Source organism: Micrasema longulum, unplaced genomic scaffold (assembly GCF_059751315.1).
Source record: "Micrasema longulum isolate JH-2025_06_02 unplaced genomic scaffold, ASM5975131v1 h1tg000112l, whole genome shotgun sequence".
NCBI classification, from domain to species: domain Eukaryota; kingdom Metazoa; phylum Arthropoda; class Insecta; order Trichoptera; family Brachycentridae; genus Micrasema; species Micrasema longulum.
Window position 1 is genome coordinate 148,805 of NW_028277318.1, and position 14,149 is coordinate 162,953.

Genomic DNA, 14,149 nt, shown 5'->3' on the forward strand with positions numbered 1-14,149 from the left:
GTTAATTTGATGACCAGTTTCATGGATTGAAAATCGATTTTCTCTTGATTTTCAAATGGGAATTAAGGATTCTCAAATCGCATGTATGCAATTAAAAAAAAAACATGTATGTTGTTTCATGCTAACACTGCTAACAAAAACACATTTTAATGAAGGGGAAAAAAATTCAAATCGGAATAGCAAACAGTATAAAGGTAATAATTGGTTGCCAAAATACTATTTTATTATTATAATGGTATTTCAGAAACCGGTTTTTCTTTTTACGATTTTTTGGATTTCTGAAATAAAATTTTGAGGTAGGTTCGATTGTTCTGTTTTCGAAATTTGATATTTAAAGACATGGCAATGGTTGTAGTGAACTGGCAACAATTTGATAAATTGGGTGAGATTTGGCATATGACGGCCGTGTAAATTTGTGGTAAAGATTTGAGATCATTTGGGGTTTTTGAATGTTTAAAGTTGATTTTTAAATATACGGCCTAATTTAGATAAGATTTATTGTTATGGTACGTCAATATAAATACTTTTGTCGTTCTTTATTACATTTGTTGGCTATATACTAATTCAAAATTTAGTATTATAATTTTAACTGGGCTATCTTAAAATAACCTCTAAATAATGACATACCTTGGTTGGTAATTTATTCGACTAGTTCTGAAGAATATTAGTTTCTAATGCATAGCAACACTTAAAATTAAAGTTTGGATTTTATTTATGTACAGTTTATACATTCTTAAGAAACAGAATACAGAATACGTACTAATTTTGATGTTTCTCATTCGCTATTGCCTTATTGCCTAATTCAATTATCGTAAAGAGAAATCGACTTTGGATACGAAATATTGATAATACCTACCTGTAATGTAAAATATATATATATATATATATATATTATATATTGGTATTTGCGTTCTTATGATTTGGCTGAATATTTCAATTTTGGGGGGCATTTTCAACTTGTAAATAACTGTGCCAGAGAATGAGAATAAGTTGAGATAGATCTAAATTTGAACCTCGGACCTCTGAGTCTGTCATGGGAGCATAACCCGGTTCAGTAGATTCATGTCTGTAAACAGTAATAGATATATAGTATTTTGAAAATATACTAATCTAATGATAATGAAAATTTACTTAAAACTGTGCACTAACTCAAATCTCGTTTTTTTTGTCTAAATAATGAAATGGACAATAGATATTTAGCAATAAAAAATACAAAATTATCACCATCGAACTAATTATGAGTAAGGGTGTAATTTTAAGGGCGCTGTGCATAAAAAAAATAAGCAACATCTATTTACAGGCTTATTCTAGATTATAAAGTATATGTAGTTATTTTATTATAGCAATAAGTGGCTATGAAACTGCTACCGATCTTACTGCTCCTGGGAGGGTGCTATTTTCTGGTGGCAGCTGGTGGAGGACTAGATGATGGAGCTCTTCTGGAAGACAATGAGTTTGCAGAATTTGAGCAGTTTGACACTGATGAAGATCTGGCTGAACGTGTTCCAAGTTTCCCCCAATTTATCAATGTAGATGACATGGATGATGATATACTTGTCGAGGTAAAATATAATAATTAAGAAATATTTTAATAAAAATTCTCTTTAGGAGGGAATATGGAAGTCTAGACATTCACAGGGTTTATGGACTATTGTTGGTTGGGTTATGTAACCACTTCACACACTGTGTAATGTGTTTATACAGGGTGTTCTTTAAACCCTGTCACATCTGAAACCACGATGATCAGTATGGGCAAGAAGACATATAAGCATATTTAAAAAATATTTAAAACAAGGAAAATTTTTAAAAATAAAATATTAAAAAAAACAAATGGTTGCTTACTTCTGCAAGGGAGAAGTGAGGGGAGCGCGGCACAGTATCATACTCCCCTCTCCCTCCTCCTCGTTTCACCCCTGCAGAAGTAAGCAACCAATTGCTTTTCTGATATTTTATTTGTTTAAATTTTATTCGTTCTAAAAAATATTTTTATGTGCCAATATGTCTTCTTGCTCATACTGATCATCGTAGTTTCGGATGTGACAGGGTTTAATGAACACCCTGTATGTATGTATCATTGTATTGTCACATGTAGTGCTTTCACACTTATAGATCACGTAGGCGAGTCGAGTTATTTATTAGTACCCAAAACATTTATTTATTTTTACAAAAAATTACGTAATTATTTTTAAAAATATGCCTTCAGCATTTAGAAAGAAAACTCTGTGAAAATATGAGTACAACGAGAAAAAAAAGTACAGCTATTTGTTGACTTACGACCTATGCGACTTACGACTGTTCGACTTTACGACCACAATCCGCGATCAGTTGAATGTAGTTATGCAGAAAGCAGCTGGCCATAGAAAAGTAAATCTGAGATAATAGCACTTTTGTGTAAAGGGTTAATAATCGAATCTACACAACAGTTTGAATGTCTTTCGACTTTAAAAAATGATAAACAATAAATACATGTGTTTTTTTTTTATACAACAAACAAGAATGCAATTATGTATTTGACCAGTTTTATTTATTACTATTTTAAAGTACCGTAAGATTTTTCTAGTTTTTTGTGTTCTCAATTTGCAGAAAAGTCTGCAAATTGAGAAATGCCGTTTTTGAGATAGACACCATTTTTAAAAGGTGATTTTTACAGTTTTTTGTCCGTAAGCAGTTTGTCAGTCCGATAACATCAATATTGCATTTTTACAAAATTGTGGACTGGCTGCTTTCTGCATAACTATGTTCAGTTGTCCGTCTGTGTTGAATACAAAAATCGAGATTTCTAAGTAAGGTAATGATTATTCAACCACAGACCAACCTAAAAAAATATAAAAAGGAAACCCGATGAATGACAGTGACACGCTATTTCATTTTCGTGGTATAATATCATCCCGCAGCGTAAGCAATTGTATATGTTAGGAAATTATTGCGTGATCCCACTTACGACCTATTTTCCGGAACGAACGCAGTCGTAAGTCGACGAATAGCTGTATCTATATTTTTATCAGGAGACATTGAGAGCCGCACTTAACCTCTTCACATTTTCCCACATCTCTTATATTCTAAGCTTAATCTAGTAACATAACTCACGCACGGAAGGTTCCGGGTTGAGTTGAGGTTGGGTTCCCGGTGAGAACACAAAAATTAAATGTGATTTTTCTCAAGCTTGGGTGCTGAAATTCATCACTGTAATTAGGCCTCTTGGCCTGTTGTAGTGCAAAAAAAAAACATTTTATAATACTGTTTTCTCGCTGGGATGTCCCATGTCCAGGAAACATGTTTTCTCAACCTTTTCATCTGTTAATTTTTCCATAGTAAAAGAACGAGCTGAAATCTTTATTAGTGTACATATGAGAGATTTATCAAAATTATTTCAACTGCTTGGCAATGCCTTAAAATACTCATTTTGCATACTTCTATTCGGATCAGTTTTTTTGAGTCTGTCAAAATCTTTGTTCGTAAATACTGGATTTAACCGTCTAACATACTCAAAATATTATTTACGATATTTTAATTTGTAAAGAATGTGGGATGGCACTTATAAAGCAGAATTAATTTAATTATTTTGATTTGCTTAGTTGTATCTATAAAATGTTTAATAGAGGCATCTAATTAAATGTTGAAAAATAAATAAACCAAGTCTCTAAATTCTGGGCCATATTACGGATGTTTACCGAGAGACCACGCTTGCCTACTTAACAAGGCATCAGACTATATAGTCCTGGACGTCCACTGATTACAGTTCTTCTCATGTTCATGTTTAAACTACGGGTTGTGTAGACAGGCTGGATTTCTTCCCTAGGGAGTTATTTAGATCTAAATTTGTTGCAACAGAGAGGGAAACCATTTTTGAGAAGGGAATATGGATGTTATAGTGGTTTAAACATGGGCAGAAGGTGAATGTTACATAGTGTGTAAAGTGGCCACTTTCATTTCAATTCACCTAGAATTGGTTCAACCGGATGAATCTCACCCACATGATAAAGGTTTCAGCTCTTTTCACAAAAGTCAACAGATAAAAGAGTTGAGGAAATGTGGATGTTTAAACATGGGCAGAATGGTAAATGTTATCACAGTGTGTAAAGTGGCCACTAAAATCAGCCAACGACAGGTCATAAGCCCTGTAAATGTCTAGACTTCCATATGCAATAGAGCTTAAAGGCGTCTCTAGTGAATTGTTGCTCTGAGATTAGACATATGTAATTGATGACACATTTTTATTTTAGGATGAAGACAATGAGTTTGAACACTTTCAAGATCCAGAAGAGTTTGAAGGTTTTGCAGATGATGTGCCAAATCCTGCACAAGAACAGCCGAAAATCACCATAACAAAGGTAGAAATTGTTACATAAAATATTACCAATAAGCAATAAATATTACTTGACGTACATGTAATTATAATATTTACTCATTTATTTTATTATTTACCTCTGGCATGGATCTTGTATAATTAAACGAATAGTAAAATGGTTTTCACAATTATTGCAATTGTTTTGTTTTGAAATATTAATAATTCAAACTCTATAAGTTCTCATTTTTCATTATCACAGAATATTCCGATTGAAATAATGTATCCAAGAAGTAAAATCAAATAATAATAGGTTTCAATAAAAAATAAAAAAACACTCTCAGTTTCCTCGCTACAGAACAGCATTTATTTTTGGAGTGGAGTTTATTTATTGAAATACATAATAATTTAAAACAGGAAAATCATATACATACTCGCATTTCCACCAGGAATTGTCCCGTGAATATAGTTTGGATATATGATATCAACATCGAACCCAAGTAACAGATAAATGAAATACATTTGTTTTTCATAAGGTATATACATAATTTAACATTTAATATTAGCTTTAATAATTTTTCCAAACATTTTAGGTGATTCATTCAAAATACTTGATCAAACTTCGTTTTTAAAAAATGCCAAAATTCCTCTTTGGTAGTACATCTATCAAACAAATTATGTAATATTCCAGGTTCCAATTATGGTCAGAGCTCGTTGGGAGGCGTATTGGGCAGAAGGATTACTTGCCGCAGGGCTGATTCTATACGCCATAAACTTCCTCGCTGGTCGCTCCAGGAATCTTTCCATTGCATCAGCGTTCAGTAGTCTTCATCGTCCCATGCTTCAAGATAATTTCACACTCGTTGGTAAGATTTTTTTATTGGTGTTAATTTATAATGTGAGTAGCACCCTACCATGAAAACACCAAAAATATATATTTAGTGCAGGTGTAATGTCATTGTAAAAAAAATCTTTTTTGATACACACAATATTAAAATTCAAAATATGAATGATTTTGTGTTAAGAATAATAAGACCCTGTTGTGTTAGCTTATGTAACCCGTTTTGATGTGAATGTAATAATTACTTCACTTCAACTTTTTTCAATGCGCTGAGTAGTTTATTTTGTTTTGCTGTTTATGTAAATTTATCTTACATTTATTTTATTACTATTAGGTGAGGAAGGCAGTGAATTGGGAGGATGGAGGAAGGAAGCAGAACACTGTTACACAATGTGGTGCAGTGGGCGAACTTGTTGTGAAGGAATGTTACTTACACTCAAATTGATCAAGGTACGGTATTTTATATTACATATAAATTCAAAGTTAATCCTAATAATTTTTGCCATAAAAAAACAATGACTTATAAATTGGTCGAGACATTATTCTCCTACTAGCTGCCCCAAAATGGTTTTTTTATTTATTGAAAAAATTGTTTACAAAATAAGTATAGAATTACAAACGTTTTGTAAAGATAAATAATTAATAACATTTCTACCTCTCTAATAAAGTAAGTAGCATTAAAATATTACTAAATCTCACATAATAATGCAAATCAACAGCCGACTGTCATTTTTTGCATTTAGGAGATTAAATGTTTAAATTGTTATTTTTTTAAGCCAATAACAGGCTTATGTAAGCCCTATTAGATTGGCATTTATGAAATATAATATATTGATTAAACTTTACCTAAATAACATAAACAATCCTAACCTAAACAATATTTACAGTCTTAGAATCTTAATAACTATTAACTTAACTGTCATGGCAAGATCTAGGCAGACATGGCAAGTTAACTCGGGAGTGATAACACTGCTTGCTTTTTGAATGCTTGCCTTGACTCATCGACACTACTGTTTAGTAAGATTTCATTAACTGTTCTTAGGATCCTCGGCAGAGGTGAGAAGAATCCGACATTAGTTTTAAAAATTCTTATAGCAAAGACAGCATTGCTACGCAAGTTACGGTGAGGTATATTGAGGTTTATCTGAGCGAGGATATTATTTATAAATTGGTTGCCATCGAAACACGTTTAGTTGTTTGAGAAAAAATGCTGGGGACACATTTTGTGTGTTGATCAATGACATATTACAAACGAGCATACGGAAAAGAGATACAAATATGTATGTAGTTCATCTTTTTTAATTTTTTCAACAATTTGAAGTTTGAGATTAAGGGCTTTATTTAAATGAAGCAAAACTTGAAAAAATTATAGTTTTGACATAATATGTATGGATGACGATGTAAAATGATTTCTCTCAATTGTGTATTTCAGAGACAAGACTTGGTACATTTAGGGATCGGTCTAGTACGACCCACATTAGACAATTTGTTGATTAGAGTTGACTTAGGAAAAGATGATATGGACGCCTTTGTACTTTGTGTGGCACAGAAGAAAACCGCCGCCAAACTAGCCAAGGAAATGGCGGATTTGGTGAGAATCAAAATTATTTTTCAAATAATACTTTTAAGTGCTAGTCATACAACCAGTCAGCCAGCGGTTTTAAGATAAAATATAAAGTAAAAAAATACAAATGTCTGGTTTATAAAATTGCAAGTATGTCACATGATTAAAAAAAAACTTTTTATACTTAAAAGGTTGTCTGCGAGAATTTGCACTTATGGCCGGACACTTTAAACAGTTTTTATGAGATTTTTTGCTATTGAAACTGGTTAAATTTAAAAAATACGAAAATATTAAGTTTTCTTTGTCATATGAGTCTCCTTATTTTTAATAAACGTCTATAGAAAACATTATTAAAATGAAGTATCTACAGGGCTTGCGACCTATCATTGGCTGCTTTAACCCTTTATAGGACACCTAAAACAAAGTAGTACCTAAATGTACCACCAGAATTGAGGTATTTATTTTCTAATATTTATTATTATATTTTTTTTTAGTAATTAATATTATACAAATAGTGTAATCATGTTTTAATGTAAAGGATCTTTAGCGACAAGCCATATAAATTGGCTTGGTGAGTCCTGTAATTATTATATATATATATATATATATGTATATGTATATGTATATTTATATATATATATATATATATATATATAAATATGTACATACATATTATGTATATGTAAATAATAAATAAAATAAATTGAATTAAATCTTAAAAAAGAACACATATTAGGTTTGCAAGGCATAAATCAACACAAAATATGTGTCCTATAAAGGGTTAAGTGTTAAACTATTCAATAACAGGTCCAGTAAATGCGTAGACTTCCATATTTACTTCTCAAAAATGTTCTTCATTCCTGTTGTAATTTCTATCAAATATGTTCACAGTTTTCCACTAAATAAAATAAATATGTAACTGCTTTTTAGAGTGTTTTCTGTGGTGAGAAATATTCCGGGGACCGTTGTGGACTTCCTGAGTCGTTCTCGGTTCTATCGGAGCTTGTGGAGTCTAGTCAGGCACTGCTGGACCTCAGGGTCTGCGCTGCCATAGAGAAGTACGGCCATCTCATAGAGTATATACACATCAGTGACCAGTTTTCGGGCCCTAAGCAGACAGAGTAAGCTACTCATTTTGTTCACTGGCATTTACTTGAAAGTAGTACATAAGTTTAAAAAATAGAAGGTGGTAATAAAATAATCAAGGTAGTTTAAGAATGTCCAAATGTTTATATACGTGGACTGGATTCCATCCCTAGGTAGTTATCAAGCTTGTTAATCACTCAATATATTGTTGATAAATCGGTCCAAGAAATATAAAAATTGAAAAATATTTTCAGGCGTTGCCTAGTAGGTGAAATAGTTCAGTCAGATGAATCTCATCCTCATCAATAAAGGCTTTAGTTCTTTTATTTTTAAACGCATACCCGCATATCCAAACCTGACAGTGTATAGGGCACTGCATTGGAGAACTAAATTCATGATATCTCTATTATTTGTGACATTAAAGTAAGGCGATCAGTCTTACGCTTCTGGTGCCATACCAGAGGCAATGAAATATTGCAGTGTAAAAACTATAGATCAAATGGATACTGGATAGTAAAGAAACTGAGAAAATTTAGTGAAATCAACTCCACTTCAATGATCATATCCGGCGGATACTTAATATTTATGAAACTGCAAAATCAACACTACAAAACTGATTTATTGATATCAACCGTATTTGGGAAAAAGGAAATAACCGTCCTTATTTGAAAAATTGTATTTTTTACATAAAAACGTTAATCAATGTTCAGTATACACTCTAGAAAAAGAATTTAACCTGGAAATAAAAAAGGTTTATCAAGAATGATTTTGAAGAAAAAATTACAATTGGCCGGATATCCGGCTATCCGACTTAGGGGCTCACCGAATATCCGGTGTCTGGCCAAACCACTAACCGTTTCATCACTACTAAAAACACCTTAAAAAATTCACGTCGACCCTGCTGGGATTTGAACCTGGGACTTCAAGCATGGTAGGCGAACATACCAACCGGTACACTACAAGGCGGACTCATCTCCGCTCGATTTACTTTTTCAGAATTTTTACCTTGAAGTAGCTATCGAGTCAAAAACATTCATCCAGGGTTCGGGTTCTACTTCAGACACAGACTGAATTCTTCATCCGCTTGGTTAAAATATGTCAAATGTCGACAAATAGAAGTGTTGACCAAATAAGGTTATTCAAATAAAGACAATGTAATAGTGTGTAAAGTGATCACTTAAACCAGCCAATAACAAGTTATTAGCCTTGTAAATACTTTAACTTCCATATTTTCAAAAGTGGACTCCATCTCTGTTTGTAAATATTTATTATAAAAATTGTGGAGGCGTATTGTAGATTGTAGGTATTCATTTTCCTAATGAATTTTAGGGAGACGAGTTCTACTAAACTGCCCGAGTGCCAACGTGTTCTCTTGATAAGCCTCATATTGCCGGTGTCTGTGGCCGGGGTAGACGGAGCGTGTGAAGCCATGAAGCCCTTGCTTGCTCTACTCTTCTACATGATGGAGAAACTGAAGAGATTCCGACTGAATAAAGAGGTGATGTAATGATTTATCAAACTGCACAAATACATTGTACATCTATTATATTCTGTAATCCAGTGTTTTCCAACCTGGGGGTCAAGTCATGCTTGGGGGATCGCGGGCACAAGTAAGGGACGAAAAACTGGCATCCTGAAGAGGGGTACCACCAGATTTGTTAAAACCTGATGCTACTCTCTCTCCAGGACCTTAATTTTATTTAACTTTTGCATTGCTCGTTTCTGCGACTCCTCCAAGCGAAGAAAATATTGGTCCTGAGGGGGGGATCGCCAGCAATTTTTCTACTTGTAACGGGGTCGCATATTCAAAACGGTTGAAAAACACTGGTGTAATCCATCCACCACATCAATAGCTCTTCCCTATGCCTACTCATCTTTACACTAAAAAATATGCTGTTGACCTCGAATGAAAAGAGATTTACGCCTGAATGATTTTGCCATAAGATGAATGCTTTATGAATATCTATCATACGATTATATCAACTTGTAAAATTATTTATCAAATATAATGGTAATGTTATTTTTGAATAATTTGTTTAGTTTTGTATGGACATTTTTGAATTAATTTGCATTAGGTGTAGACTTTCATGCTTAATTGAAAATGTTTTTTTATTTTATACAAAACGCTTCTGTAAAACTAAATTGTTTTAAAACTTGTTATAAAGTTTGCGAAGCGGCCCGAACACCATTAATTAAATTTAAAAATCTTCTTTGTGACGATAATATAAACCTAAGCGAGACTACGAATGGCCGAATGTTATATATTATGGTCGGTCTTATTGAGGAGACCTAACATGACTCGTGAACAAGGAAAAAGTTAAAATTTGTGGAATCCTAACCACTGTACTGGGTGAATAACAATATGGGTGTTTTCGACCCGATAGCTACTCTCGGGTAAAAATCCTGAAAAACAAAAGATAACATTTTTTATGTCCGATTTCCTGTTGGGCTAAACTTCCTTATTGGAGTTCCAATGCAGTGTTTTATGAACCACCGTGTATGGGTAAAGAAATGATGTGTTTTCTTGTAATTGTTTGCGTTGTCATTCTACTAAATAACGGCAAATTTACTAAATAAGTAATTTAGGATTTTTTATTGTTTCTTAGGCAGCAGTCAAGTCAGAGAAAAATCGTCAGAAGGTAGAGGAAGCTTTCCTACGCAGTACCCACGCCGCCCGCCAACAGCTCGCTGCGCAGAAGAGGGAAGACAAGAGGAAGTCGGAGAAAGATCGTATTATGGCTGTAAGTAATCAATAATTAATGATGCAATAGTCAATAATATAATATCTACTGTGTTTAGGATAGAGACTTCAAACCACAATTTTATCAAAATTTATTTTATTAGTTTTAATGTGTTTTAATTTTTATATATGAGAATCGGATAAATGTAGATCAGGGGCATGCAATGAGGTTTTTGATTAGGGAAGCAATTAATATGTAGGTAATTGGTACATAATAATAAACACTGCCTTTTAGAAATCAACCCCATCCCTCGTAGATATATGAATACCAAATAATGAAAATAATTTGATTACTTCTGTGGCTATCTAAGGACAACATTATTTGATTTTATATATTTAGTAACTTTTCCATCTTTGAAAAGTAATTACATAGGTACGTGTATGAAATATTGCACACAAGCAAAACTTAAGGTTATATTTGTGATAATTCAAATATTTAAACTTTTATTTTTCAGGAGGAAGACCCTGAGAAGCAGCGTCGCTGGGAAAAGAAAGAGCAAAAGAGGCAGTTAAAGAAAAAGACTCCCAAGATGAAGCAACTTAAAGTTAAAGCTTTGTAAAAAAGAGACACCTTTTTACTAGATCAGTCAGTTGATCCTATACAAAGAACAGATTATATTACTAATTTATTATCAGTAAATAAAAAATACATTTTTGACAAAATCTAAATGTTATTTATTGATGTCAGTGCATTATTCAAATTGTTTTAACATATCATGTAAATTTTTTTTTTTTTTTAATTAGTTGATCCATATTTTGAGACTAATAATTAATTTTCAATACTTACAAGAGAAAAATCTTGTAGTTAAAAGTGTACGTACAAAAAATATGATGTTTTGTTCATTTCAAAATGTTTAAATAATAATCTGTCTATGGGAAATAACAAATAAGTTGTATATTTTTCACAGTAAAAAGAGTTTTAAAAATTCAGGTAGATTTTATTAAAATTAAATGTTTTAAATGGAGCCAGAGATCATGACACTTAAACAAAAATAATAAATTCGAGTATCTGCTGTAATTGACATTTTTGAATAACAAAGATTAACAGCAATTTGAATAATGCAGAAATATTGATGTAATGATGTCCTGTTTTTAAATTTGGTTTTGTCATTATGTATTAGTTTGTTGAGACTTTGAAAAATAAATAAATATCTTACAAAAAATCATTTCATACGACTTTCAGGCAGCTTTAAAATAAATTATAATGGGGAAATTCCAAATAATTATTTGTTAATCAGAAAACCAAATCAAAATGAGGCCAATGAACTGTGTTGCAAATGCTATATATTCTTCTTCTAACGTTGGAAAATTAGAAATACATATTACAAATCTAAACTGCCTGTATTTTTGTTATGATTAAAGATATTTAAAAAAAAAATAGTTTTTATTATTGAAATGAAATTTGTATACCAAATTTTTTTAACTTTTTTGTGACCTTGGGGTGTAATGGTTAAAACATACCTCACGGATTTGAAGACTATCCGGATTCGGTTCAAAATAATTGAGTGCAATTTTTCTCAAGCCTTGGTGTTCTGTGCTGTGTAATTCACTACTGTAATTGGGCCTCTTGCCCTGTGCATTTATTTATTTAACAAACAAAACAAACAAACAAATCATCACGCCGTTTCCCCGTAGGGGTAGGCAGAGAGGATAGAATGCCATATCACTCTATCTTTGCATACAGACTTCGCTTCCTCTACATTCATACGTCTTCTCATGCACGCACGCCGATTATTTCTACTTTTGACATGTCCATCTTCAAGTATTTGATGGACTTGATCGTGCCATGTTTTCTCGGTCTTCCTCGTTTTCTGCATCCATCAACATTCGCATCGTAGATCCTTTTAGTTGTTCTTTCGCTGTCCATTCGCTGTACATGTCCAAACCAGCAAAGCACCCCTTTCTTGATTGATCTTAATAATGCTTATCTCAGCCTTATACAGTTTACGGATTTCGACATTTGTGCACCTATCATACATCGTTTTACCACACATTCGTCTGAGGGATCGCACTTCGACAGCATTTAACCTACTTTCATCATCATTTTTCCAATTCCATACTTTGCTCCCATGCATTAGAGTTGGCACTAGAACTCCGTTGTGAACTGCTAGTTTAGCCTCCTGTGATAAACACTTGTTTGCCAAAGTAGATTTCAGTTCACCCTGTTCCCGGCACTCACCCCCTTTCAATATCTTTCTCGGTCTTTCCATCCCCTGTAAACATATACAGACTTCCCAGATGCACAAATTCTTCTACCTGACTCAGAATATCTCCGTTCACACTGATCTCACATTAAGTTATATTTTCATCCCTTTCAAAAACCATCACCAAAGAATTAAGAGACTATTCTTAATTCTATGACCATCACTTTCGATTTATCAACATTCATAAGCAAATCACTTTTCTTGCATGCATCGTAGACTTTTATACATTAAAACCTCGTTTTAACGATACTCGATTTTACGTTTTCCCGCTTTTTACACCGAAATATTTAGGTCGCATTTTTTTCGATACATTCTCATTCAAATATTCCCCTCAATCAACGTTTTTTACGTTTTTTATAACCCCGGTTTTACGTCGAAATAAAAAAAAAACTCATTTGATCTGTCAAAATACAACGAGCCACGCGCCGCCACGTGAATAGAGAATAAAATCAGGGTAAATATAAAAATGTGTAAATTATTGTCTCAAACTAAATTCAAAGTAGGTGCATTGTAATTAATCATTTTGTTTAAGTGTCTAATTTTGACATTTTACTAAATAGTGACATGCAGTTGACGCATGTTTAGGAAAAATAAAGTCTTTACATCAATAAATTACGATACAGAAAGTTTAAAAATTCGACAATAGAAGTATTATTTGAAGTTATAAACATAATGTGAAAAGAAGAAAGTTTAAACAGTTATTATAAAGGTGTGAAACAATTTTGCCGCGATGTAGATGACAGTTGAAATTTTGTGGTGCCATACTAAAAAAAAATATCATATAAATAAAATTTCCCAATATTTAGGGATAAAATCGTTGTATGCATTTTATGCTAATTCAAAATTTTATTTTCGTGTTTTTAAGGTTGCACTACAAAACAATATTTGAACATGTTTTTTAAATTTAATAAAAAATAACACAAAAATATTGCTTGAAAAATTACAAAATATTTTTAACTAAATCATTAGTCAATAAGGAACTTCGGCCCTACGGATAATTAGATACAAAAGAGCATTAACTGTAATACTGATTTTTTTTTTAAATGTAGGATTTTTTTATTTTTTTAAATATAAAAACGCACTACTTTGAATGACGTCACTGGTTCATATGAACCATCCAATGATATGAGAGCTTTAAAGGATATCCGGTTTGGTCACCATATACGAACCAATCGGAAGAACTGTCATAGAACAACCTCTGACGTCACACGCGGAGTTATTTAAAAAAATCATAGCGCTGATAATGCCATATATAAAAAAAATATATATATAAAAAAATTGGCCTAGTTTTATATTCTATTAATAAATAAAAAAATAAATAAAGACACCGGACATCCTCATTCTGACAGTTGTTCTTACATTTTTTCTGCACTATCTTTAGTATAGTGGGTACAATAATAATATTTTTATGTAATTTAATTTTTTCCGT

The 14,149-nt window shown here is 32.3% G+C and overlaps 1 protein-coding gene across 3 annotated transcripts; it reads left to right on the forward strand.

The window, feature by feature from the left end:
- Nucleotides 1–375: 375 nt before the first annotated feature.
- Nucleotides 376–11,665, forward strand: LOC148284536 (PAT complex subunit CCDC47). 3 transcript variants are annotated; one of them, XM_088238640.1, is made up of 10 exons: nt 376–506; nt 1,330–1,562; nt 4,224–4,331; nt 4,977–5,151; nt 5,461–5,576; nt 6,559–6,717; nt 7,621–7,811; nt 9,106–9,274; nt 10,383–10,517; nt 10,972–11,665. In XM_088238640.1, the coding sequence occupies exons 2-10, from the start codon at nt 1,356–1,358 to the stop codon at nt 11,074–11,076; spliced, it is 1,365 nt and encodes a 454-aa protein (XP_088094766.1). In that variant the 5' UTR covers nt 376–506; nt 1,330–1,355; the 3' UTR covers nt 11,077–11,665. The 3 variants fall into 3 exon arrangements, with proteins under 3 accessions (XP_088094766.1, XP_088094759.1, XP_088094774.1); XM_088238633.1 differs by having other exon boundaries at nt 1,344–1,562; XM_088238648.1 differs by having other exon boundaries at nt 376–418; nt 1,344–1,562.
- Nucleotides 11,666–14,149: the final 2,484 nt, after the last annotated feature.

Coding starts and splice junctions, on each gene's coding strand:
- LOC148284536 (XM_088238640.1), top strand. CDS start 1,356: ATGAAACTGCTACCGATCTTACTGCTCCTGGGAGGGTGCTATTTTCTG. Junction 6,718..7,620: donor CCAAGGAAATGGCGGATTTG/GTGAGAATCAAA, acceptor ACTGCTTTTTAG/AGTGTTTTCTGTGGTGAGAA. Junction 7,812..9,105: donor TCGGGCCCTAAGCAGACAGA/GTAAGCTACTCA, acceptor AATGAATTTTAG/GGAGACGAGTTCTACTAAAC.